The 25,387-nt window shown below is 52.1% G+C and overlaps 4 protein-coding genes across 16 annotated transcripts in view; 2 read left to right on the top strand and 2 right to left on the bottom strand.

Moving 5' to 3' along the window:
• Nucleotides 1-6,276, top strand: part of RETREG3 (reticulophagy regulator family member 3) — a 30,076-nt gene extending 23,800 nt beyond the window's left edge. For 2 of the 4 annotated variants that reach the window (XM_031934388.1, XM_023204051.1), the window contains 4 exons: nucleotides 564-701; nucleotides 2,256-2,338; nucleotides 2,977-3,109; nucleotides 3,524-4,450. In XM_031934388.1, the coding sequence (XP_031790248.1) occupies nucleotides 564-701; nucleotides 2,256-2,338; nucleotides 2,977-3,109; nucleotides 3,524-3,981 (812 nt within the window). In that variant the 3' untranslated portion in view covers nucleotides 3,982-4,450. Of the gene's footprint in view, nucleotides 1-563; nucleotides 702-2,255; nucleotides 2,339-2,976; nucleotides 3,110-3,523 lie in introns of all 4 variants that reach the window. The other 2 variants (XM_023204049.3, XM_023204050.3) reach the window with 2 other exon arrangements.
• Nucleotides 6,277-6,611: 335 nt separating this feature from the next.
• On the top strand, nucleotides 6,612-13,509 carry PSMC3IP (PSMC3 interacting protein). The gene is made up of 8 exons (XM_023204065.2): nucleotides 6,612-8,139; nucleotides 8,227-8,327; nucleotides 8,486-8,575; nucleotides 11,595-11,706; nucleotides 12,192-12,337; nucleotides 12,451-12,504; nucleotides 12,649-12,708; nucleotides 12,790-13,509. The coding sequence occupies exons 1-8, from the start codon at nucleotides 7,950-7,952 to the stop codon at nucleotides 12,844-12,846; spliced, it is 810 nt and encodes a 269-aa protein (XP_023059833.2). The 5' UTR covers nucleotides 6,612-7,949; the 3' UTR covers nucleotides 12,847-13,509.
• On the bottom strand, nucleotides 13,099-18,328 carry MLX (MAX dimerization protein MLX). Of its 8 annotated transcripts, none has more exons than XM_023204062.1 (8): nucleotides 18,218-18,328; nucleotides 17,728-17,764; nucleotides 17,156-17,245; nucleotides 16,774-16,880; nucleotides 16,414-16,513; nucleotides 16,114-16,213; nucleotides 15,531-15,732; nucleotides 13,099-14,231 (listed from the first exon to the last, which is right to left on the bottom strand). In XM_023204062.1, exons 1-8 carry the CDS (start codon nucleotides 18,257-18,259, stop codon nucleotides 14,175-14,177), a joined length of 735 nt encoding a protein of 244 aa, XP_023059830.1. In that variant the 5' UTR covers nucleotides 18,260-18,328; the 3' UTR covers nucleotides 13,099-14,174. The 8 variants fall into 8 exon arrangements, with proteins under 8 accessions (XP_023059830.1, XP_023059825.1, XP_023059824.1 ...); XM_023204057.3 differs by having other exon boundaries at nucleotides 18,056-18,317; XM_023204056.3 differs by having other exon boundaries at nucleotides 17,728-17,806; nucleotides 18,056-18,315.
• Nucleotides 18,329-19,121: 793 nt separating this feature from the next.
• On the bottom strand, nucleotides 19,122-23,315 carry COASY (Coenzyme A synthase). Of its 3 annotated transcripts, none has more exons than XM_023204067.2 (10): nucleotides 23,172-23,315; nucleotides 22,072-22,782; nucleotides 21,217-21,431; nucleotides 20,827-20,958; nucleotides 20,505-20,694; nucleotides 20,356-20,420; nucleotides 20,095-20,179; nucleotides 19,829-19,926; nucleotides 19,591-19,737; nucleotides 19,122-19,490 (listed from the first exon to the last, which is right to left on the bottom strand). In XM_023204067.2, the coding sequence occupies exons 2-10, from the start codon at nucleotides 22,769-22,771 to the stop codon at nucleotides 19,428-19,430; spliced, it is 1,695 nt and encodes a 564-aa protein (XP_023059835.1). In that variant the 5' UTR covers nucleotides 22,772-22,782; nucleotides 23,172-23,315; the 3' UTR covers nucleotides 19,122-19,427. The 3 variants fall into 3 exon arrangements, with proteins under 3 accessions (XP_023059835.1, XP_026304418.1, XP_023059834.1); XM_026448633.1 differs by having other exon boundaries at nucleotides 22,072-22,784; nucleotides 22,906-23,246; XM_023204066.3 differs by having other exon boundaries at nucleotides 22,072-23,309.
• Nucleotides 23,316-25,387: the final 2,072 nt, after the last annotated feature.

Below are 25,387 nucleotides of genomic sequence, written 5' to 3'. Positions count from 1 at the left end.
TGTATTACCAATTATAAAGGACTGCCTGTCCCTATTTTAGGAGAGAATTTTTAGAGCCAGGATATTGTCAGCAGAACATAACTCTTAGGGATTTCTCTACTAGGTTCTATTTATGCCAGAGTACTTTTTTCCCACTTGGAGCATAGTTTTGTAAATTTAGTTACTTCCTGTTGGCATGTACTCAGCTTGCTTGGGGCTGGAAGAACTAAGTACTTATGCCTGTGGCTTTTGTATATCAAAACCTCCCATGATTTTTTGTGTAATTTTTAGGCATTGTTACCATTTATGGCTCAGTGACACCCATTGCCAGGTTCTGCCCTTGGCCTGTCAGCAGCATACTGTGATGCACATAGCCCCGCACTAGGCTCTGTGGGTAGCTATAGAAGTCCCTGCCCTCAAAAACTTCATGCGTAGGGGAGACTGGTGAAGATGACCGGCAGACTTGGGCAGATCTGTTCCACACTTTGTGTCCAAGCCCTAAGGACCAATAGCAGCGCTACAGTTGGAAATGTTTTTTGCAGCCCCTTCTCCATTTTGTCACTGTTTCCCATGCCTCCTCACAGTTGTCACTGTCATGATGTGGCCCCTTGCTGTGTACCACCGACTGTGGGATCGAGCATATGTGCGGCTGAAGCCAGCTCTGCAGCGGCTGGACTTCAGTGTCCGTGGCTACATGATGTCCAAGCAGAGAGAGAGACAATGTAAGTGTCATGGTATCATTCTTTCCACTTAGGCAATTTGGGGCAAGAAGGAGAAGCCCATAGGTCTGACATACTGGGTGGGTCCTCAAAAGTGGAAGTTGGGGGTAGTTGGTAGGGGTGAGGATTGGTAGGTAAAAATGATATTCTGCTCTAGGGAAAGCTATGCAGGCTTGCCAGGTTTTTATCATTTGGAATCCTAGGCTCCTGTTTTAAACTTATCTGATAAAAGCTCTTTCAAGGTGAATGAAAGCTAGACAGTAAAGATAAATTCCTAGTATTTGTGCTTTTTTTTTTTTTTTTTTGAGACAGGGTCTCATTCTGTTGTCCAGGGTGGAGTGCAGTGGCATGATCATGGCTCACTGCAGCCTTGACCTTCCAGGCTCAAGTGATCCTTCTACCTCAGCCCCACCAAATCCTTCAGTAGCTGGGACTCCAGGCATGTATCACCACATCTGGCTGAATTTTATATTTTTTTGTAGAGATGGGGTCTCGTTATGTTGCCCAGGCTGATCCTGAACTCCTGGGCTCAAGTGATCCTCCTGCCTGGGCGTTCCAAAGTGTTGGGATTACAGATGTGAGCCACCACGCTCAGCCCAGAGCAGACCCTTTCAACTCCTAAGCCTGGTCTCTTTTCACTACTGAAAGCTGCCTCCCAAAGGTGATTAAAAACTGCTGCCTCAGAGGTTGTAAGTGTACCAGCCTGAGAGCCATACAGCACATTAATGATGGTAGTACAGACTTTTCCCTGCCTTGTGTGGTCTTGTCAGGTTTTATGTTTTATGGAGTCCTGGCCTTCAAAGAGCCCTGCACTTGGTCACCAAGGCCCAAGTCCCCTTGGGGCAGCCAGTTGAATACTACCAGTCCTCAGAAGTCTGATTTAACAAGGTGTGCGTCTCCTTTTGCCCTCTCTCTGATCGTGTCCACTTAACACCTTGACATTAGGTCTGCCTTTAGCCATCCAGAGAGTTGTTGACAAAGCCTGGTATTTGATCATCTGACCAGAATAGAAATGTGTGCCAGGCCAGGCACAGTGGTTCACTCTTGTAATCCCAGCACTTTGGGAGGCTGAGGTAGGCGGATCACCTGAGGTCAGGAGTTCAAGACCAGCTTGACCAATATGATGAAACCCCGTCTCTACTAAAAGTGTAAATATTAGTTGGGTGTGGTGATGAACACCTGTAATCTCAGCTACCCAGGAAGCTGAGACAGGAGAATCGCTTGAACCCAAGAGGCAGAGGTTGCAATGAGCTGAGATCGCGCCATTGCACTCTAGCTTGGGCAACAAGAGCAAAACTCCATCTCAAAAAAAAAAAAAAAAAAATTATGTAGGGCCTGGTGGAGAGGATGTTGGAAGCTGAGATATTTTCCCTGTGTTATCAACTCACCTTGCCATTTGGGTTCAGCAGCTCAGCATTCTGTTATTATTATGTAGGCTTAGAGCCAGATTCAGAGAGGCTCTTTGTTTTGTGTTCTGATTTTATGCCTTTAAAGTCCAAAGGGGTTTTTACGCTGGTGGGAAGGTATCAAGCAAGGCTTTGTGCTCTTCCCACACAGTACGCCGCAGAGCTCTCCACCCAGAACGAGCCATGGACAACCACAGTGACAGTGAAGAGGAGCTTGCTGCCTTCTGTCCTCAGGTATCTTGAGTGTAGGAGCTGCTTCACTGTCCAGTTTTCTTTAGCTCCCTTTTAACCATCTGACAGCTCACATTTAGGCCATAGCCAGGTTTGAGGCCTTGGACTCCCCTTGTTCCCAAGACCAGTAACAAGGAGAGAAGTGAGACTTTGTTCCTAGATCTCAATTTTTTTTAAATCGTATCATTCCTGTAATCAACCTAGATCTCAATTAGAGCCTGAGAGCCTGATGCCCAGCACCACTCTTCCATGTCTCTTTTTACCCTATCATTATGGAAGAACTTCTGGAGTTAGTATGATCATCTTTTAAACAGTCCAGTTCACCCTTGGGTCTGTGCAGTATGTGTATCCTCCTGCCACTTTGAAAAGTTTTATCTCTGGATCAATTATTCGCCTTAGGTAGGTAGGTAATTGACTCCCCCAGGACTGCTTTTCTTCCTGTGCTTAAGAGGTTATGAATGAGTGTTTTCTTTGGGAGAGCAGCCTAAAAGGGGTCAAGATTTTGAAGTTACCATCTATCCCTGGTTACATTGATGGCCTTCAGATAACTAATGCTAGCTGATTAGTAAAGCTGTACCTGGGGACTACACCTGGTTCCTGATGGCATTATCTCAGGTTTGTTGGTCTTTTCTTTTCCTAAGCTGGACGATTCTACTGTTGCCAGGGAATTGGCCATCACAGACTCTGAGCACTCAGATGCTGAAGTCTCCTGTACAGACAATGGCACATTCAATCTTTCAAGGGGCCAAACACCTCTAACGGAAGGTTCTGAAGGTGAGGGGAGCCTTTGACCTCAGTTGATAATGGCTCTGACTGTTGCCTCTTAGCTTCCCTGAACAGAGGGTATACTGGTACCTGCTCCTCTCCTGTTTTCTGAGCTATGGATCAGGTGGCAGAGCAGCCTGAGGGCTGTGGCTACAGCCAGGATGGCACTGCTGCCCTTCTCGAAGCCTTTAGTCCCTTAGCAGCCTCAGGCACTAGCCTCACAGGGGGCGTAGAAGAAGAGAGGGGGAATTGTGTGGCCAGTAGAGATCACAGTCATCTGTAAGTGGAGGGGAAAGTTACACCAGTCCCATGGGTTTATTTCACCCTGAGAAAGCCAGGGTGGGAAAAATCTGGTCATGTGGGGCTGCAGCACAGGAGGGCCAGGTAGGTGCCATGACTCAAGACATTTCTGTATTCTACCAGACCTAGATGGTCACAGTGATCCAGAGGAATCCTTTGCCAGAGACCTTCCAGACTTCCCTTCCATTAACGTGGATCCTGCTGGCCTGGATGATGAGGACGACACTAGCATTGGCATGCCCAGCTTGATGTACCGTTCCCCGCCAGGGGCTGAGGAGCCCCAGGCCCCACCTGCCAGCCGGGACGAGGCTGCGCTACCGGAGCTCCTGCTTGGTGCTCTGCCTGTAGGATCCAACCTCACCAGCAACCTTGCCAGCCTGGTCTCCCAGGGTATGATTCAGCTGGCCTTGTCGGGGGCCTCCCAACCAGGCCCTTCTGGCGCACCTGCCCAGAGAGCAACAAGAGGCTTCCTCCGGTCCCCCAGTTCAGACCTGGACACTGATGCTGAGGGGGATGACTTTGAACTTCTGGACCAGTCGGAGCTGAATCAGCTGGACCCTGCCAGTTCTAGGAGCCACTGAGGCAGAGACTCCTTTTGGGAGTCAGTGTGGTTTAGGTTTTTTTCTCCCCATCCCACTTAAGGTGATGGGGCAAGGGAAGAACTCAGCTCCCCTCCCCTGTATGCTGCGTGGCCTGGTTGATGTTCAGAGGCCTGCTTAGAGAGGACACTCACTCCCCTCCCACCAGCTGGATGCCCATTTCTGAGCTCAGCCACTGAAGTGAGAGTGTGCGCCCCCAAGGGAGGCTTCTCTCCATCAGGATGGTACTTTGGGGGAACAAAGTAGTCAGGGATATTGGTTCCCCTTTGAGGAGGTGCTGCTGTTTGCTTTTAGGTATGAGTGCTCAGGGGCCCTCATTGAAAGAGCCCATGCCTGCCTTCCTCCCTTCATCGCCTCCCTAGAGCCCCCAAAGTCAGGCAGCAGCTGGAGTAGTTACATTGTCATCTTTTTTTGGAGACAGTTTTGCTCTGTTGCCCACGCTGCAGTGCAGTGGTGTGATCTTGGCTTACTGCGACCTCTGGCTCCCAGGTTCAAGAGGTTCTCTTGCCTCAGCCTCCTGAGTAGTAGGATTACAGGTGCCCACCACTATGCCCGGCTAATTTTTTTTGATATTTTTAGTAGAAACAGGGTTTCACCATGTTGGCCAGGCTGGTCTCCAACTCCTGACCTCAAGTGATCCACCTGCCTTGGCCTCCCAAAGTGCTGGGATTAGTCATCTTCTCTTGTTAAACCAGGATTTGATTTCTTCTTTTTTTTTTTTTTCTTTTTTGAGACAGAGTCTGGCTCTGTTGCCCAGGCTGTAGTGCAGTGGCATGATCTCGGCTCACTGTAACCTCCGCCTCCTGGGTCAAGCGATTCTCCTGCCTCAGCCTCCTCAGTAGCTGAGATTACAGGCATGCACCACCAAGCCCAGCTAATTTTTTTTTGTTTTTAATAGAGACGCGGTTTCACCATGTTGGCCAGGCTGGTCTAGAACTCCTGACCGCAAATGATCAGCCCACCTTAGCCACCCAAAGTGTTGAGATTATAGGTGTGAGCCACTGTTTCCAGCGTGATTTTTTTTTTTTTTAAAGTAAACTTGTCCTTTGGTTTTGCAGAACAGGCCTGCTCCCTCTCCTCTAGCCCATCCTCATTTCTTGGGGCCTGAACCCCCATGCTCCAAAGCATTGCTTGTGAAATTTAAGAAATGTGAATATGATGTGGGGATGGGCCTCTTCTACATTACCTTGGCTCAGGGGGATCAGCTGGCTGGGAGGATTAGTGAGCACCTCTGTATTTTGAGGTCTCACTGAGTCTTCTGGAGCTGTGTGGTTAATCTTTGGTTTCTGATAACCCCTGGGTCCATTTGGCCATCAGCCTCAGCAGTGAGCAAAGCAATACCATACTCATTTCTATGTTCCTGTTCCTTCCTCTGCTCCTCCTTTGGAGAAGCAGTAATTCCATGGGGGGATGATACAGTAGCACTTTACAAATGGCTCCATGTCATTCATCCCAGGGGCCATACATAATCTCTTGCACCACCTATTCTTACTTCCTGTTCAGCTCCTTTACAGCTTTTATTCCTAACTTGGTGGGGCCTCCTTTAAGGATGAGCCAGTGGTAAGAATGTGGCTGTAGTCAGCAGAGACCCCTCTGAGGGGTATCTGTTCTGCAGCCCCTAGTGAAATCATGTGAGACAGAAACCTAAACATGGTAATTGATTCTAAACCTGTGCCAGTCTATAGCCTCTGCCTCCCCAATCAGAGCTCAAGCCAAACTCTCCTGTCCTCTTTCCTTCTGCATTAACCCTTTGCTGATCCTCAGGGGCCACTCCCCCAACACCCCTGTACTTGGGTGAGGGATGTTGGACAGAGCCTGTTTTCATGTACTGCAGGTGGGGGTGTGCTGACATGTTTGCTTTTGGTTGATGGAGAAGGTACAGAGGCCAGGGAGTAAAAATGGTTGACAGTAAGAAGGGGGAAGAGTTAGGTGTCTCTTAGTCACTCACAGTGGAGTGGTCAGGGGCAATGGCATCTCCCCACTTTAGGGTTCTCAAACAGACTTTGGACACTTCTCTTCTCAAGTTCAGATGTCTTACAGGTGAGCTCTGATGTGGAAAGACAGAGTGTGGGGAAGGAGGGGGATTTCGTGTGTTTGCATGAGTGTGTGCTTCAGGCCTTGGGAGTTGGCAAGAGGGAGGGAAGGAAGGAGAGTAAAATCTTCAGAAGGTGTTTCTTGTATCTGGGGGAATCCTACTCTGAATCTCCATAGTCTCCACTGTGAACTGAGGAGGGGAGGGGTGTGCTGGGGAATAAATCTTGTATGAGAACAATCTTTAAGAGACTGATGCTGAGTGGTGTCCTACCCTTGATAGGTCTTCTTTTGTAAATCTGAGTTCTGATTAATTTGAAGTAATAGCCTTAAAAGAGGAAGCCCAGGTATGAGGGACCCACCAGCCCACCCCAATTTTTCCTTTGTGATAGCCAGAACATCACCAGTGTATGAGGCTACTTTCCTTCCTGTGAGAGCCCCACCATCAGCATAACTGGCACTCTTGGCTAGTATTTAGCCTGTATTTCCTTCATTTCTAATTCTTTTTTTTTTTTTTTTTTTTGAGACGGAGTCTCGGTCTGTTGCCCAGGCTGGAGTGCAGTGGCGATCTCCTCTCACTGCAAGCTCCACCTCCCGAGTTCACACCATTCTCCTGCCTCAGCCTCCCAAGTAGCTGAGACTACAGGCGCCCACCACCACACCTGGCTAATTTTTTGTATTTTTAGTAGAGACGGGGTTTCACCATGTTAGCCAGGATGGTCTCGATCTCCTGACCTTGTGATGGGCCCAACTTGGCCTCCCAAAGTGATGGGATTACAGGCATGAGCCACCGTGCCCGGCGCCTTCATTTCTAATTCTTAATATTGTCTCCTAAACGTGCAGAGACAAGCACACGTTTTAAAGGCTAAGGAGGTTGTAGGTAGCAGAAGGCTTTAAAAAGTAGCACCTTGCTCCTCCACTGGATGGTTTGAGCTGAAGGGACAGCTGCTCTTTGGCCTTCAGCTGACCTCAGAAACTAGAAATACTTATTTCAGGCTCTGTCCCATTGGCCACTGTGGTCAGGGGTGGAAAGCACCTGCCAGGTGTTGCCCTGAGATTGACTGGGCTAACAAACTTTTCCACAAGCTTTGTGGTTGAACAGTAGCCCCCTCCTAACCCTATCTTTCCTTGGCGTCCAAACTACAGCAGGTGTTGAGTGCCCCCTGGGTGCGAAGCTCGGTATTAGGCAAATAAGGGTGGTTGCTCTCCAAGGCGCTTAGCTGTCCCCTTCCTACTTTTTTGTTCGAGACTGCATCTCGCTCTGTCGCCAGGCTGCAGTGGCGCGCTCATGGTGGCTCACTGCAGCCTCGATCTCCGGGGCTCTGGTGACCGTCCCACCTCAGCCTCCAGAGTAGCAGGGACCACAGGAGCGCGCCACCACGCCTAACTTTCTGTACTTTATTTGCAGAGATGGGGTTTCACGTTGCCTAGGCTGGTCTCGAATTCGTGTGCTCAAACGATCCTCCCGCCTCAGTCTCCCAAAGTGATAGGATTACAGGCGTGACATGCCACAGTGCCCGACCAAGGCGCTTAGCTTTCACAACCACTTGTGTTGTTTTCACAACCACTTTCCTATCACTATCTACTGTTCCTGTTTTACAAATGACAAAACTAACCGACAAAAGAGCATTGGACCGTGGGATCAGGGCACGTCCCTGTGGGGTAACTTTGAGCTTGTCGCTTGCCCAGCGCGGCAGCTGATGTCTGAAGTGTCTTCCAGTCCCAACACTCGACCTAACTCAAGGTCACCAGTGCTCAGCTGCGGCTGGAACTGCGTCTCGAAAATTGAAGGCCTTCTCTGCTACAGCCTTCGTTCCCGGGGGCAGAAAGAGGAAACTTCTCAGCTGTGGGCACGCCGGCGCCTTCGCAGAGGGCTGGAGGTCCGGCCCGCATGCGCAAGTTCCGGCCTGAAATGAACTATGGGGTCCGGGAGGGGTCGCCTTGTTGCTCCGGAAGGCTTCCCCTTCAGCCAATCACCGTTCGAGGTCCGCCCCCCCCCCCCCCCCCCCCGGGCGGGGCCGTCGCCCCCGGCAACCACCACGTCCGGCTTTCTGGGTTGGGGGGCGGGAAAGGCGATGAGTAAATGCCGGGGAGAAGCTGCAGCGGGAGGTAACGGCGGCTTGGGCGCGGGGAAGACCCGGGAGGGCAATGGGTGAGGAGGTCGGTTGAGTGGCCCCCTCCCCGTTTTCTCCGTAGCCGCCGGGATCCTCCTGAGGTACCTGCAGGAGCAGAACCGGCCCTACAGCGCCCAGGATGTGTTCGGGAACCTGCAGCGGGAACACGGACTGGGCAAGGCGGTGAGGACCCTCTCCCGGGATTCCCTCTCCGTCGGACTCCCTGGAATCAGACTGCGGTCATGCCCTTTGGAGCCTTGGGCGTTTTCCACATCACTGGCAGAATTTCCCCAGACCCAGGCCCAGACTCCTCTGATTGCCCCTCTTCTCTCCTCTGCCAGGTGGTGGTGAAGACGCTGGACCAGCTGGCACAACAAGGCAAGATCAAAGAGAAGATGTACGGCAAGCAGAAAATCTATTTTGCGGATCAGGTGAGGAGAACCTGCGCCAATTGTCACCCATGAGAGCCAGACAACGGGTGAATCTACTCCTAGTGTGAACTCTTTTGGGGAGAGGCCCCCCATGGAAAACTTGCCTGTCTTAGGCCACCATCCTTAAATCAAGGTGTGTACTCCTCTTGTTAGGATCCCAACTTCACGAGGTTTCCAGATTTACAATATGATGGATGACAGAAGATCCTATATTGTTGCTACCAAGATCCATATCCGCTTCAAAGCTCTTATTTTTTATCATCTAGATTGGCAACACCCTCTGACAAATGATGTTCGTCCTGCCTCCATCCGCTTCTCTAAACATACATATCAAATTTATATTCTCCAGCCCAGACCTCCAGCTGGAATCTGTCAGGCATTAATATCAGAGTCAAAATTGCCACAGTAGAATGCCTCATCTTCCCCCTACCCCGCACTGGTTTCTTTCTAACATTCTTCTCCCTAATGGAATTACTCTTCACGCAAACCAGAAACTTGGGAGCAATTCTTGACTTCCTTTACTAGTCAACCGTCAAGTCCAGCTGATTTTTCCGTTGTCTGTTTTTTTTTTTTTTTAATAGAGATGGGTCTTGCTATGCTGCCCAGGTTGATTTGAACTCCTGGGCTCAAGTGATCCTCCTGTCTTGGCCTCCCAAAGTGCTGGGATGACAGGCATGAGCCACAGAGCCTGGCTGATTTTTCCATTCTTGAATCCACTCTCCTTTCCATCTGCCATGGCTGCTCTAGTTCACGCCCTCTTCATCTGTTGCAACATCCTCCTAACAGATCTTGGCTTTTCAAACATATCTTAAACATTGCAGTCAGAATGATCTGTCTAAATAGATCTGGTCATGCACCTTCCCTATTTGAAACTCTTCAGTGGCTCTCTAGTGCTGCAAAAAACATGTAAAAGGCACCGGAAGACACCCCAGTCAGCCTCTGGCCTCACCAGTCCTCATCCTTTTTCTATCTACGAACACTAGATAATTCTGATGTGTTTTACTGCTCTGTCCTTCGCATGTTGTCTTCCCTGTACCTGCTTCTCTTCCTGGCCAACTCTTACTTTTCTTTAGGATTTCACTTAGACATCACCTTCTCCAGAAATCTTCCTTGAATGCCCTGAGCTAATTGTTTCTTTTTCAGGCCCTTACCTCTTTTTGTTGTTGTTGTTTTTTGTTGTTGTCATTGTTGAGACAGAGTCTTGCTCTGTCGCCCAGGCTGGAGTGCAGTGGCGCGATCTCGGCTCACTGCAAGCTCCACCTCTGGGTTCACGCCATTCTCCTGCCTCAGCCTCCTGAGTAGCTGGGACTACAGGCGCCTGCCACCATGCGTAATTTTTTTTCGTTTTGTTTTGTTTTTGTATTTTTAGTAGAGATGGGGTTTCATCGTGTTAGCCAGGATGGACTCCATCTCTTGACCTTGTGATCCACCTGCCTCAGCCTCCCAAAGTGCTGGGATTACAGGTGTGAGCCACCGCACCCGGCCCTGGCCCTTATCTCTTTTAAGGCCTGTTGTATTACAATTATTTTTACTTGTCTCCTTTATTCAACTGAAGTTCCTCTAGGGCAGACCTCATTTCTCAATTTATTTTTATCTGATCAGCACCTCCGCAGTATCTAACATCCAGCAGATATTACTCGTTAAACTGAACCAAACCACTTTCAAGGCCAACTTTCCTAAAACAGGCTGTGTTGTGTTACTCATCTAAAGAAAATTCTCTAAAGGAGGGTTTGGCAAAGGTTTTCTGTAAATGGCCAGACAGTATTTTTAGGATTTGTGGGCCATGTGTATCTCTTGTCATGGCTGGCTGTACAACTGCCACAACTATTCACCTCTGCCACTGTAGAGCAGAAGCGGCTGTAGACTATGTAAATGAATGGGTAGGGCTGTTTCAATAAAACTTTGTTTTCAAAAACATGCATCTGGCAGGATTTGGTTTGCTGGCCATAGTTTGCTGGCCTCTGCCCTATAGGTTCACCTTGCCCAAGTGTAAAGTCCAGACTGCACTGGTTGGCATACTTTTTCAACCTGCTCCCCATCACCAACTGATGTGACCTCCCCCACCCCCACACTGATCCCCAATGCAGTTATTTTCTAGCAGTGGCCCCTCATGAGAGGAGCTCCTCAGACATACTGGAATCCATTATCTACATGGATCCCAAGGCCTGGCACAGTGGCTCATGCATGTAATCCCAGCACTTTGGGAGGCCGAGGCAGATGGGTCGCTTGAGCCCAGGAGTTTGAGACCAGCCTGGGCAACATGGTGAAACTCCTTCTCTACTAAAAATACAAAACTTAGCTGTGCTTGGTAGTACACGCCTATAATCCCAGCTACTCAGGAGGCTGAGGCATGAGAATCGCTTGAAGCCAGGATGCGGAGGTTGCTGTCAGCCAAGATTGCACCGCTGCACTCTGACCTGGGCGACAGTGAGAGAAAGAAAGGAAAAGAGGGAAGGAGGAAGAGAGAGAGAGGGAGAGACAGAGAGAGGGGAAAGGAAGGAAGAAGGAAGGGAGGGAGGAGAAAAGGAAGGAGGGAGAAAGGAAGATGGAAAGCAGAATGGGAAGGCAGGACAGGAAAGAAGGAGAAGAGAAGTCCATCCATCCCATCCATCATGCTGCTTCACCTGTCCAGTTTCTATCTATCATGGAAACCCATGATCTAGGTTTCCCCACCTTGGGAACAATGTTACTTAGCTGCTTCAGCCCAGGTAGTGGTTTTATCACCGAATGGGAAGATTTCTGTCCTCATCAGTATCTTGTCAACCAGTATCCTGTCAACCTGGTAGCTGCTTAAGGACAGGCATTAGATTTCAGGTTTTCTTTCCTACCTTTTTAGTGGGGTCGCTCCTTAACTGAAAACGATTTCTCAAAAGTACTCTCCCACTATTTCTGCAGACCCTCTGGAGAGTTTGGGGTGTGGCTGGTTCCTGAGCGTATCTAAATGGTGCCTTCCCAGGTGTGTGTTCCCAGCTTTGTGCCTCACAACAGTCCGCTTTTATTTTCCCTCTTTGTCTGGTAGGACCAGTTTGACACGGTGAGTGATGCTGACCTTCAAGGCCTAGATGGCAAAATCGTGGCCCTCACTGCTAAGGTGCAGAGCTTGCAGCAGAGCTGCCGCTACATGGAAGCTGGTAGGACTGGGTAGCCCCTCAAAAGTGCCCATAGGCTTAGGTTCATTCTAGAGGTCGGGAATTACTAAATGAATGGTTCAATGACTGCAGCATCTTATTGCAGCTAAGACCCCTTTGCTGGGCTCCCTTAGGCATAAAACGAAATGTACGATAACTAATGGCTTTTGTGTACCAACAAATGGACAAGATACGCATTTGCTCCCCCTGCCACAATTATCAGTACACTGTCCTCACGTTTCCCTTTATTCTTGCTTCTTTAACTGGCTACGCCTAAGCGTTCAACCTCACACCCATGCTACTTGTAGATGAAGGAGGAAAGAAAATTAGAAGAATAAACTAATAATCCTGTAAGGCTTAGTTTCCTGAGCTTTTCCATGTGAGATGATAGATCCAGAGCAAGGTTGAACACCTCAGGGAGCACCCACTGGGAAAGACAGAACTCCTTCCTCAGGGGTAGCAAGTGACCCCAGGGGGTGTGGTTTCAGAGCTCAAGGAATTATCTAGTGCCCTGACCACACCAGAGATGCAGAAAGAAATCCAGGAGTTAAAGAAGGAATGTGCTGGCTACAGAGAGAGATTGAAGAATATTAAAGCAGCTACCAATCATGTGACTCCAGAAGAGAAAGAGCAGGTGAGCTGGAGGCTGGAGGACCGCTGTGCAGGTCCAGAGTGACTATGAGGGCTGAGCCCCAGAGGGCTGCTATGGTTCTGAGGAGTTAAGAGGAACTTGCTTTTTCCTTCTAGGTATACAGAGAGAGGCAGAAGTACTGTAAGGAGTGGAGGAAGAGGAAGAGGATGGTAAGTGTGTGGGAGCTCTGAGACAGGCCCTAGAAGTGCTTTTGAAAATGGCAGGCACCGGATCAACCACCACCCAATATCATAAACTGACAGGTAGTGCCCAGTGCTGCTCATCTGAAAACGGGTGGTTTTATTTCTTGTCAGGCTACAGAGCTGTCTGATGCAATACTTGAAGGATACCCCAAGAGCAAGAAGCAGTTCTTTGTAAGTGGTACTCTCTTCCTTCTTTGCTTCCCTGTGGTCTTATCCTGGTGACATCTCATTCACTTCTCTCCCTGCCCACAGGAGGAAGTTGGGATAGAGACGGATGAAGATTACAATGTCACACTCCCAGACCCCTGAGGGGCCCGCGGTCTGGAGTGGTGGGGACTGCAGGATGTCAGAAGAGTGAGATGTCCTGGACTGGCTACCTTGTTTTTGGTTGGCTTTTGTTGTCGTTCCTGCTGCTTTTCACCTTTAAGCAAAGCAGTCAGGAGACGGGCATAAACCAGAGCACTGGGTGGAGGATGAGGGCTGGTGGCCGGGGTAGACCCAGCCCATTTCATTGTCTAAATTGCAGTAGCTTGAGGTTAACATTTAGACTTGGAACAATGCTAAAGGAAAGCATTTGGCAACATTTATTGTAATTTAATTTGATATAAAAATATTTAAATTTTCTCTGGATAGTCAAACCTGCCAGATACCAAACCTGAGGAAGGCAGAAGTGAACCTGGAGAACTAAGGTAGAGAGAGGTTGCTATAAAACGGGCATTTGGAGGGCCCACGGCTTCACTCAGGACCTATGGGGCTTGTGTACCCCAGGAGACCTTTCGAGTATCTTTTGTACTCTTTCACCCCACCCCCAAGTCCTGGGAGAAACGCAGGCAACACTGAGACATGGGAGAGGCCAAGATATGCTTGACAGAAAAGCTGGGGATGATTTTGAGGCCCAGTTAATAATTTCAAAATTGTAACCGTAGCAAAACTGCACTGGTATTTAGAAAAATAAAAAATTTCCAGTATGTACTGTGTATTATACCTGCCTCTGCAGCATCACAGCCTGTGGGAACCAGGAGGGCTTCCCTTACCACCCAGAGCAGAGGAGGAAGGTGATGGATTATGAAGCGAGGGGAGGAACCTGGTGGCCCCTCCCTCAGATGGCCAGAAAGCCCTTGGCCTCACCTGGGACTGACCAGGCAGCCCTCATCTAAGCACCAGGTGCCCTTTCACCCTTCATGGCGGTGGGAATATTTCCTCTTACTCTTTTTCGCCCATACAGCTACTGCCAAAATGCCCAAACGTGGGCCAAATGTTGCCCAAGAGACCAAAACAGAGAAAAAACAGTTTCCAAATCTGTGTAGATCATAAGTAGAAATCTGAGGCTTGAAGAAAGGGCTGAGAGGGCAGGAGCTCTTTGGGGTGTCCAGAGCAGGCACCCATCCCAAGGACTTCCATGGAGTGGGGGATAGGCTGGTTAGGTCTGAGTTTTATCGTCAATATAATAAATTAATCAGAAGCTTTCACAAAACACCGCAGCTCCACTGAAGATAAAATGGGGCTGGGAAAACCAAACACCAAGTAGAAACCAGCTGAGCAGTGTGAGGTGTTGTAGTCCAATCTCACGCACCCAGCAGTTCAGTGGCCAGAGATTCAAGGGCCTCTTGGCTGTTCTGCAGGTTTCCAAGAACTGGTCAGTAAAGCTGGTTTTTCAGTTGGTGCAGGACGCCAATCACAATCTCCCGCAGGGTCTGGCGAGGGCAGCAGAGGAAGAAATAGACAATGCCCAGGTCAGTGCAGAGTAGTTTCAAAGATGCCTGCCTAGATCAGCCACATACTTTAGAAAAGTGCATTAAAAATAGCCCCCGGGGGCCAGGTGTCGTGGCTAATGCCTATAATCCCAGCACTTTGGGAGACCAAGGCGGGTGGATCACCTGAGGTTCAAGACCAGCCTGGCCAACATAGTGAAACCCTATGTCTACTAAAAATACAAAAATTAGGTATGGTGGCGCATGCCTGTAATTCCAGCTACTCAAGAGGCTGAGGTATGAGAATTACCTGAACCCAGGAGGTGGAGGTTGCAGTGATCTGAGATCATACCACTGCACTCCAGCCTCGGTGACAGAGTGAGACTCTGCTCAAAAAAAAAAAAAAAAAAAAGCCCCCAGGAAGTACTGATGTCTGTCTGCAGTTTACTTGAGGTGCTCCTGAAGCAGGATGGAGAGATGGAAATCCAGTAAAATGTTTTGGTAAAATTTAGGTAGTGGGTATACGAGTGTTCACTGTGAAGTCCTCTCAACATTGCAATATGTTTAATGTGTTTCACAATAAAAATGCTGGGAAACGAGGCCGCCGCAGTGGCTCATGCCTATAATCCCGGCACTTGTGGGAGACCAAGGCAGGTGGATCACAAGGTCAGGAGATCGAGACCATCCTGGCTAACATGGTGAAACCCTGTCTCTACTAAAAATTAGCTGGGTGTGGTGGCGCACACCTGTAGTCCCAGCTACTCGGGAGGCTGAGGCAGGAGAATGGCGTGAACCCAGAAGACAGAGGCTGCAGTGAGCCGAGATTGTGCCACAAACAAGAAATCTCAGACACAAGTTTAAAGCCTCAGAAAAAGCAACCAGACTTCAATTAGAAGACTTAGTGCGATACCATTAGCACATCTCCATTATAAATACATTTTTAAAAAGCTCTTGGGGCAACTACTTTAGTGGGCCTGGAGGTAGGGTCCCAGAATTTCCATGTTTCCAATTCTGCTGCAGATGCCTGGGGCTTCCATACAGGTGCAGCGATAACATAGGCTAGACGAAAGCCAAGAGCTGGACTTGACATTGAGCTCACATCACACTTGCCAAATGAAACCATAACACGAAGATGTGGGTTAGACAGCAAAGAAACGGGAACATACCAGGGCCCTGAAAGCTGCAGAAATACCCTTAAGATCTAAAAGCAGCTGCCATGCTTTTCTCAACAGCTGATGGTTTGGGTCACTTTGCTTGACGGTAGAGAAAACCGCAGGCCCTGTGCCCATTGTTGCCCCATACCTGAGGCTTACAGTGCTCCTCAATCCAGCTGAAGACACAGGCTGACAGCTCCTGGAAGCTGGCCACGGAGATGGAGGCATTGAAGGACTGGAACAGGGAATCCATGATGCCTTGAAACACGTTGAACTTGACCTGGTCAGAGACCTGGTCCTCCCCTTCATGGGGGTTGTCCTGGTGTGCCTTCACAATCTGCTCATAGTTCCTAAAAGCATGCAGGCCAGGGCTGAGGTGCTGTAGTAGCTCCGCCCACCCAAGAAGAATGATGGGACTACACTGTGTACTCCCAGGAATGGCATCCCCAGAGAGCTTCTGGGTGGGGTTCATTATCAGGGAAATACTGCTTCCAGGCCAGGAAATGGTGGCCCTCTCTCTCCAACCTTCCTTACATTAACCCAACAGGCATTTCCTGAGTGTCTGCCATGTGTAAGGGCAGTGGGGATACACAGTCCTGCTTCTACTGGCTAGCTCAGGAACTGAGAGTATTATCTATACTGTAGTAACTGATGTAGCCTTTGAACAAGGGAGGGTGTGCAATGAAGTTGCCTCAGAAGCTCTGGTTCCCCCCATTCAGCACCCCTCTTACACTTTCATGATCTTTAGGGCCGTGACATCCTTGCGTAACGTGGACACCTCCTCCTCCTGCTTTTTCTTCTCCTTGTGCAAAAACTGAATGTAGTCAATGGCTAGGGTAGGGGCAGGAAAAGAGGGTAGGACAGAAGTATTCTCAAACAGGAAGATAAGGCTGACTTTGTTCCCCTTCCCCTAGACCCCAACTACCCCATGACAATCACCACACCAAGGCCGAGCCATGGGTGGGTAGGAGGCACTGGCCTCTTCACAGCCCCTCTTGGCTCCAGCCCCTCCAGTGCTTTCCCAGCCATACTCTTTTGTAGAACGATGGCTTTGCTGAGCTTTTGGGAGCCAATGGAGAAGTCCTGCTGCTGGCAAGTGGGGACGATGGTCTGAAGGTCATCATAGCCTCTCTGTGGAGACAGCAGGGGAAATGGGTTTTTTAACCCTGAGAGATTAAAGCAAACTGGCACAAACTTCTTTCGTGATACCAAGTTCTGCGCTCACAAACACAACGGGTTGGGAAGGCTGCAGTGGAGGTGTTTGTGCCTCGGACTAGACTATCTGCCCACCCCCGTGGGTGCCTGGGACTGTCTGAGAGGGTCAGGGCACAGGGAAGCTGAACTATACAGGGCCCTCCTGCACTGGCTGAGGCGCAGGCCTCCCCAGTCACCTTGATGGCGTCCCTCCTCTTCTGCTCAGCCTGAGTGTGTGCGCGCCGCCGCCGGTCTTTGTAGGACTCCTTGTAGGCCTCCTGGTGGTAATCACTGTCCTCGTCATCTACACTCAGAAATGGGGGCAGGGAGAGGTCATCTTGGGGCCCAATGGGGTCCAGCTAGCCTACCTTTTCCCATCTGGGAAGAACCTGGTGTCCAGAGAAGGCAGATGGACAGAGAACCTAATGTTCCAGATGAGGTGAAAGATGGTGAGACCCTGTGTCTGATACTTGGGCTCCAGCACCCCTGTGTGGATGGCTGGGGCGCCCCTGTCTAGGAGAGGTACTACAATTATGACATATCTGAGCCCCTCGAGGTGGGGGGGATGTAACTGCCTACCTGTGTTGGGGACAGAAGAGGCACTGGTGGAACCGATGCTATTAGCTCTGGACACTACATTCCCCTTGCGGGTGCTTTCTACAAAAAGCCCTGGAAAAGAGAGGTCCCAATCACTAAGCGGCACGGTGGGGAACACTGCCAGACCCTCAGACACCTGTAGGACACAATGGCTTTCTTAAATGCTGACCTCTTCCCTTCAACCCAAAGCCAACCATACTGGGCCCTCCACTTCCAGCCAGACCAGGCTGCAGCGCTCTGCTCCCTAGTGTCTACACTGCTCCACAGGCCTGCATGATACCCCCTGGCTCACAAACGGGCATCTGGACGTGACAGAGTGTGAGTGATCAGCTGCCACTAGTTCCACCACTTCCCTGTTCCAGAACAGAGGGAACTAGGTGTCACCCTCAGTTGTTTTCTGCCCTCGTCCTTCAGCTCCTGCTGTCTCAAGCCAGGAACTCTGCTCAGGGACAGTGGACTGTGCTCAGGCGTGGTTGGCAACACCACAAGAATTCTAGAGAGCCTGGGCGGGAGTGTAATGTACCTCTAGAGCTTAAGATGGGGGAGCTACTCACCGGGGTCCAGGCTGTTGTCGCTGTAGGCATACTCCACCTGCGGCACAGAGCACGGGAGGGGCCCGTCAGACCTCCGCCCCTGGGGGGAGGCGACACTTTCACTGCAGGCACACACAGCGCGCCCCACATTCCAGGAAGGCGCCTCTGTCACCCTGCGCGCTCGCGCACACACAGCCCGGGGTGCGCGGGCACCTTAATGATTCCCCCGAGACTTGGCACGGGCTAGGCCGTGCGAGCGCCTCCCCCGTGTATGATCTCTTCCGCCCCTACTCCACCCCAGTCCCCCGTTCCCCCGACTCGCGCGCACACGCCTCGTTTGTCTCCCCACCTTGGCACACGCGGGGAGAGAGCTGTCTTCTCTGCAGCCCCGGGGCCCGGAGAGCGTGGGGGACTTTGGGGACAGGAGGGAAGCCCCTCGTCTTCCGGCCCCCCTACGTGCACGAGCCCGACCTGCCCTCCCCTCGCTGGCGTGCGCGCCCACAGGGCTTGCCTTGACCCAAGGGTCCTCGGGAGAGGCGCCCGGCTCAGTCATCTTGGACCCACCGGACCGGAAACGAGCCGGCGGGCGGGCCCCCTGCGGCGAGGAAGCGGGTGGTGTACCCACGTGACCCACGCCCGCCAATCCGCGACCGAGAGGTGGGGCAAGGCGAGAGCATCGCGCATGCGCGGCCCAAAGACTTTTCTCCCGGATTCCAGCCGTCAAAGCCCGGCGCTCGGCCTGGCGCCAGCCGCCAGCCGCCTTCGGGACTGCTCCCCGCCGTGCCTGCCCTCCCTGGGTTAGGCGTTGGAATGGCGGCGACATGAGGCGCGTTTTGTAAGATGGGAGTCCCCGCAATTGGCTTGTCAGCACACCGCCGCAGGTAGTGTGTGCACGTGCACTGTCCGGCCGGCCGGCTCCCCACGTTACCCTGCGGGCGGCCTCCCCGCGCTCCCCGGACCTGCACTGCTGGCCGGTGTGTCAGGAGCCGGGCAGAGAAGCTCCGCAGCCACACTGTCCGACCCCACCAGGCTGCAAGCTCTGTGACGGCAGAGGCCCCGCCTGGCGCGTGGAAGGCTGATCTTCCAACACCCAGCCCAGTGTCTGGCAGGATGCATGTGGAATGAACCCTTGCAAAGAACCCGCTAGCTAGGTTATGCGGCCTCTCAGATTAAAAAAACAAAAACAAAAAAACACGGCAGTACCTAGAAAGTCTACACCTTACTCAGAAGCACACAGCTGGTCAGTGGGAGGGCCAAGGCTCGCCTCTGGCTCGCCTAAAGGCCATCCGGCCATCCTCTTAACCACTGCATTGCCCAGGCTTCCAGCTAAGGCCTGGGCCCTGCACTTGTGGCTTAAGGATCCCAAAGATACCTAGAGGCATTGGAGCAGGAAGCAGACACCATCCAGGCAACACCTGGGAACATTCACCTTTAATTCTGTTACAGGTTCCAATATTTGCGCTGGCCCTTGTCAGCTGTGGGTAAGAGTCACCCATGGGCAAGAGTGGGGAGGGGCCTGCTCCTCCATGAACCACATCCTCAGTGTTGGCCAAATACCAGTGTTGGGTAGGCTTCCTGAGTCCACCAGGCCTGGCCATGTCCTGCACAGCATAGCGTGGACCTCTGGGCCTGAACCAGGATGCGCATCAAGGCCCCCATTTCTCCTCACCACGGGGTCACTTGTCAGCTCCAGGGGCCAGTCTGGCCCCACTGAGAACTTCTCAGTCAAGGGCCTGATGAGTCTTGGGAATGCGCTTCTGCAGGAGGGCCCAGGCTTTCTCCACCTTCAGACAGGCCAGAATGTTGGGAGGAAGAGAGGGCAGCGTCAGGCAGCATCCACTGGAGACTCCTTCCCCACAACCCGGCCTTGCCCTGGCCACCAACCTGGCGTTGGGTGATATGCGGCTCCCACAAGGTGCTGAGCACCACGTGGCTCTGTTCCACAAGCTGCTGCCCGCTCATCTGGCTCTGCAGCCGGCTTTGAGCTGCAGCTTCACTCAGGCCATCCCTCTCCACAATGCGTCTTACAGCCTGGGCACAGACGAGACATTTGTCAGAAAGAATTCCAGCTCACAGGATAGGATCTGCAGTAGGGATGGCGTGGGGGGTGGGGCTGAGATACCTCAGTCTCAGGGATGACAACAGTCCACACCTCATGGACCAGGTTCTGCCAGCCGGCTTCAAGCAGCACAGCCGCATCAATCACGCACACACGCTTTCCTGTGGAGAGAGCCCAGTCACCGCCAGCAGTGCCAATGCTCTCCCAGGCAAAGCAACGCAACACAGTCCCAGGGTGAGCAGACAGTCCCACATGGGGCAGGGAAGCTCTTGGGGGGAAGAATCAGCTTAACTGTCCCCTTGGCTGCTCCCATCCTCCCTCCCACTCACCCTCAGTCACAGCCCGATCCATCTCCTCTCGGGCCAGCTTTGCAATAATTGGCCACATAATGTCCGTGAGTATCTTCAGCTGCTTCTGGGGAGGGGAACAGAGGGCAGAGGTTACCTTCTCTAGAAGACGCCAGCCCGAGCAAGGTGGTGTTGGGAACAGATCAGTGGAATCGGCATTCTGGGCCAGACCAGAGAGGTCCACCAGACCCTGACCCCTGGGTCTAGTAGCGGCTTAGGAGCCCTTAGGAAACTGTTGTTTACCTTGTTCCCAAACACCCGGCTGCCTAGGACCTTCCTGTTGATGATGCCATCTTTATGGAGAATATCTGGACAACAGAGATAGACAACTGAGCACAGAGGCCTGGCCAGCTCCTCACTCCAGGCCACTTCCAGCCTTCCCCAGTTATTACCTGTTCCAAAGGCCTCCACCACAGGCTGGTAGGCAGGGCCACCTGGGGCATAGGCCCGATGACCCAGGTGGTCACTGTCAATGACAAACGCCCCCAGGCCCTTCAGCCGCTGAGCTATTGAGCTCTTCCCAGAGCCACTGATGCCAGTCAGCCCAATTACATAGAGACACGTTGGGAGCTCTGGCCTTTCCTGGGGGTAGGTGAAAGGGAACCCACAGTTACTGGGGCCCGCAGCCTCATGCCTGGGGCTGAGCCCCTCAGCTTCTACTCTTCAGCATTGCCAGCACACCCAAGCAGGAGGGAAGGTGGGAGAGAAGCTTACATATGGAGGCCGAAGCAGATTTCCCAGCATTCGCTGGCGGAAGCTGGAGGAGCTGACTTTGTCCTCTTCATTCTCTGTATGTTTGACGTCCTTCAGCAGCTGGATCTGGTACAAGGCAAGCTCCTCCAGGTCCTGGGGTAAAGAGGAAAGGGTGAAAAGAGGGAAGGAGAGAGTGAGAGGAAGACCCTGACATCCAACCTGCCCCCCTATCCTGTCCAGGTTCCTCCAACAACTCAGCGGGCAAACTGAGAACCAGTTCCTCCTTGCTTCTTCCCACCACCCTAAGCCCCCACTTCTCTCCTCTGGGGCCATGGTACTTCCAAAGGCCCCCTCAAAATGGCCTTCCCCGTCCCCCATCCACTCCCCCTGCCAGTCTCCCTCAGGGGTTACATTCTCAAGGCGGAAGCGGTTGACGGCCATGCCCCCACGATAGGTCTCCTCGCTGACCACCAGGAACTCCAGGGAGGGGTCAGAGCCAGCGGGCCCATAGGGGTCCAGCAGGGGGATGACATCAAAAGTCAAGGAAGGCTTGATGTCCACCAGGAACTCACTCAGATGTTCCACGCGTTCTGTATAAGGTTGGAGAAGCTCAGGGAGCAACTTGCCTAGGGAAGGAGCCCAGAAGAACAGTGAGATCTTTTTACTGGGAAGGAGAGTATGGGCCAGTTTGGGGAAAAGCGTCCCTAAGTACAGTATCTCCAGAGGGGGGTGGCAGAAAGGGTTCCGCTGGTAAGGCCTATGGTGATGGTGAGGGGAGCATGAAGGTGAAGAAACAGGCAAGCACAAGTCACTCCAAGGGCTGGCATGTGTCCAGAAAATAAGCCACCAGGAAACCACTCCAGAGAATGAGCAGTGCCAGAGGGCATCAGAGGCAGATGGAAAATTCCAAGACCCATGCCATGCTTGAGTTTCCTCCTCCTGTCTGTGGCACTGCTACCTGCAGCTCACTCACCCATTCATTCGCAGTGTCTCATTAGGGTGTATCACCTGGAAAACTTGCTAAAGTGCAGATCCCTTTGCTTCACATTTGGGGTATTCTGATTGAGTGGTGACTGGACCACATGCTGAGAAAGCTGTTCATTTGACAAAATGTCCTTAGCACCAACTGAGTGTCAACCACTGAGACATTTGGGAAGGCTGGGAAGTAATGAATGGCCCTACCCTTCCTTGATCTCGGCATAAGGGTCTGGGATGGGGAGATCTGGGGATCCTCCACTGCCCTAGTCCAGGGTCCCTCTCACTCACTCTTCAACAGATCTTTGTCTGCTACTCCCACCACAAGCTGCTCCTGGGCCAGGATGCAAGCGATACTGAGCAACACCTTGTGGGCGTTGTGCAGGCGGTCAAACGTGCCACCGACAGCACCACGGTAGTAGCCACGCACCGGCTGCTTTGGAGACCTGGCCACGGGGGAAGCTGGCCTGATCGTGGAGGGCAAGGGGACATCCAGGGGCTCCACGGGCACCTCTCCTATCCCATAATCGGGGTATAGCAGCACCGAGGCCAGTCGCGGACAACAGCTGTAACAGCTGGTGGCATATCGCACTAGCTGCTCCTTGACCGGGTTGTACTGGCTTCCATCCAGGGTCTGGAAGTCTGTCAACACGACTTCTGGCGGGTGGGCGAGATTCTGGACTGAGGTGGGCAGGGGAGGGAGAAAGGTGCTCTTGGTTCGGATATTGGTCAGTAGGATTCTGACGTCCAGGTGCCTGTGGACGTCGGCGCCAGCATAGAGGTGCGTGATGAAATCAAGAACCTCAAACGTGGCCTGCACGGGGCTGGACGGGGGCTGAGCCGGGCCCTCCAGGCTCATGCCCGGCTGCAGGTGTACATAGAGTGTGTGATTCACCAGCCGGGCCGCCGAGGTCAGGATGGGGGCCAGGCGAGGGGCCAGGGAAGCCAGCGGCGTCGTCAGCACCAGGAGACCCGACCGGAATACGGCCATGCTGCCCAGGCCTGCGGACAGTCAGGGAGACGAGGCGACGGTGACGGAAGGGCCTGCGGCCGAGGTAGAGGCCTGCACGGGGCCTTGGACCCCAGAGGAGACCTGGAGCAGGGACGGGGTTTCAATGCTGATCGAGAGGTGCCGGGGGAGGGGACTGGGCCTGGCAGACGGCGCCTCGGGGCTGTGCTCTAAGCCTTGGAGTCCTCATTTCTCAAACGGGGCGGTGACTTCGCCGAACTGAGTCGAAATCCTGGGAGGGGGAAACTGTACAGGAACCCTTGTCACAGGGCTGGGGATCCAAAAATCCTGGGCCCTCTTGCTAAGCTGCACCAGAGTCTTCAAGGAATCGAAGAGGGACGCTAAAGGGGGACGCTCAAGCTCACGTCGGTCCCCTACTCACTGAAACCTCAAGGCTTTAGTTCCACTTGCACCACCGCGGAGGATTCCCTGGCGGCAACCCGGAAACACTAACAGAAACCGCAAGTCGGAACTACGGAAAGTGAGGACGGTCAAACCTCTCGACTTCGCTTCATCAGGGGATTCTCGCGAGACTTCTAGTGGTTTGGGACGCGTCCTGCTGATGGGGCGGGGCCGATCTCGAAGGCTCTAGAAGTGGGTGAAGCGTTAGCAGCGATATGATACCCGCTGGAACCCGGCGGAGAAAGTCAAGGCAGGATTCAAAGCCCATTTCACAGATTCCCTTCTGGCCTAATGAGGAGAGATTAGCTTCAGCCAGGTCACCCAAGAAGCATCGCAAAGCCAGAACTAACACCCAGATTTCCTACGTTCCAGGGACGGAGGTGGGGATCACAGGGTTGCGCTGTGTCAGCCCTCCTAGTACCCTCTCAGTCCGAGGATCCTCACGTGGGAGGCTACTGGACAGGCCCAATTTCCTGTCTCTCGTTTGCTTCCACCTTCTGCCCTTCCATCCTGGGACAGCCCTTTGCTAGATACTGCATGACGTTCTTGCACTTTCCAGTCCCTAAAACTGTGAAGCTGTGAGCAAAATAAACTTTGATTCTTTACAAATTTTCCAGTCTGGTTTTCTGATTTAGCCAGCACAAAACGAGCTAAGACACTTGGATTTTACTGAAATGGGAAGCCATAGGTGTTCTGAGCAAACACAGGAACAGACTTTTTTTTTTTTTTTTTTTTGAGACAGTCTCACTCTGTCGCCCAGGCTGGAGTGCAGTGGCCGGATCTCAGCTCACTGCAAGCTCCGCCTCCCGGGTTCACGCCATTCTCCTGCCTCAGCCTCCCGAGTAGCTGGGACTACAGGCGCCCACTACCTCTCCTGGCTAGTTTTTTGTATGTTTTAGTAGAGACGGGGTTTCACCGTATTAGCCAGGATGGTCTCGATTTCCTGACCTAGTGATCCGCCCGTCTCGGCCTCCCAAAGTGCTGAGATTACAGACTTGAGCCACCGCGCCCAGCCCAGACTTTTTTTTTCTTCCTTCTTTCTTTCTTTTTTTTTCTTTTTTCTTTTTTTTCTTTTTCTTTTTCTTTTTCTTTTTTTTTGAGACCGAGTCTTGCTCTGTTGTCCAGGCTGGAGTGCAGTGGCGCGATCTAGGCTCACTACAAGCCCCGCCTCCCGGGTTCACGCCATTCTCCTGCCTCAGCCTCCGGAGTAGCTGGGACCACAGGCGCCCGCCACCACACCTGGCTAATTTTTTTTGTATTTTAAGTAGAGACGAGGTTTCACCGTGTTAGCCAGGATGGTCTCCATCTCCTGACCTCGTGATCCGGCCGCCTCAGCCTCCCAGAGTGCTGGGATTACAGGCGTGAGCCACTGTTCCCAGCCGAGTCTCACTTTTTTTACCCATGCTGGAGTGCAGTGGAGAAACCTCAGCTCATTGCAACCCCCGTCTCCCGGGTTCAAGCGATTCTCCTGCCTCAGCCTCCCGAGTAGCTGGAATTGCAGGCACAAACTACCATGCCCAGCTAAGTTTTGTATATTTTCTAGAGACGGGGGTTTCTCCATGTTGGCCAGGCTGGTCTCGAACTCCTGCCCTCAAGTGATTCACCAGCCTTGGGCTCCCAAAGTGCTGGGATTATAGGCGTAGCCACCACACCCGGCCTCTTTCTTTCTTTTTTGAGACAGGGTCTCCCTCTATTGCCCAGGCTGGAGTGCAGTGGGTGTGCCCACAATTTACTGTGGCCTCAACCTCCTGGGCTCGAACAGTCTTCCCACCTCAGCCTCCCAAGTAGCTGGGACTACAGATATATGTCACCACATCCAAATAATTTTTTTATTTTTTTGTAGAGAATGGGTCTCACTTTGTTGCCTAGGCTCCCTTTTTTATTTTAATTTTTTTCATTTTACTATTATTATTCTGAGGTGGAGTTTCACTCTTTTTGCCCAGGCTAGAGTGCAATGGCACAATCTCCACTCACTGCAGCCTATGCTTCCCAGGTTCAAGCAATTCTCCTGCCTCAGCCGCCTGAGTAGCTGGGATTACAGGCACGTGCCACCACACCTGGCTAACTTTTGGGTTTTTAGTAGAAACAGAGTTTCGCCACGTTGGCCAGGCTGGTCTTGAACTCCTGACCTCGGGTGATCCACCCACCTCAGCCTCCCAAAGTGCTGGGATTATAGGCGTGAGCCACCACGCCCAG

This window comes from Piliocolobus tephrosceles, chromosome 16 (genome assembly GCF_002776525.5).
Source record: "Piliocolobus tephrosceles isolate RC106 chromosome 16, ASM277652v3, whole genome shotgun sequence".
NCBI lineage: Eukaryota > Metazoa > Chordata > Mammalia > Primates > Cercopithecidae > Piliocolobus > Piliocolobus tephrosceles.
The sequence above is the reverse complement of the archived record's forward strand: the minus strand, read 5'-3'. Positions and strand labels throughout refer to the sequence as shown.

What these genes read in the sequence shown, in the direction of transcription:
- PSMC3IP (XM_023204065.2), top strand. Translation starts at nt 7,950, where the DNA reads ATGGGGTCCGGGAGGGGTCGCCTTGTTGCTCCGGAAGGCTTCCCCTTC. An exon ending in AAATCTATTTTGCGGATCAG is followed by an intron (nt 8,576 to 11,594) that starts GTGAGGAGAACC and finishes TTTGTCTGGTAG; the next exon opens with GACCAGTTTGACACGGTGAG. An exon ending in CTGCCGCTACATGGAAGCTG is followed by an intron (nt 11,707 to 12,191) that starts GTAGGACTGGGT and finishes GTGTGGTTTCAG; the next exon opens with AGCTCAAGGAATTATCTAGT.
- MLX (XM_023204056.3), bottom strand. Translation starts at nt 18,259, where the DNA reads ATGACTGAGCCGGGCGCCTCTCCCGAGGACCCTTGGGTCAAGGCAAGC. An exon ending in CGACAACAGCCTGGACCCCG is followed by an intron (nt 17,246 to 17,727) that starts GTGAGTAGCTCC and finishes TCTCTTTTCCAG; the next exon opens with GGCTTTTTGTAGAAAGCACC. An exon ending in GCCCTAAAGATCATGAAAGT is followed by an intron (nt 15,733 to 16,113) that starts GTAAGAGGGGTG and finishes GCATGCTTTTAG; the next exon opens with GAACTATGAGCAGATTGTGA.
- COASY (XM_026448633.1), bottom strand. Translation starts at nt 22,979, where the DNA reads ATGAGGACTCCAAGGCTTAGAGCACAGCCCCGAGGCGCCGTCTGCCAG. An exon ending in AGACAAAGATCTGTTGAAGA is followed by an intron (nt 21,432 to 22,071) that starts GTGAGTGAGAGG and finishes CTCCTTCCCTAG; the next exon opens with GCAAGTTGCTCCCTGAGCTT. An exon ending in ATCTGCTTCGGCCTCCATAT is followed by an intron (nt 20,695 to 20,826) that starts GTAAGCTTCTCT and finishes ACCTACCCCCAG; the next exon opens with GAAAGGCCAGAGCTCCCAAC.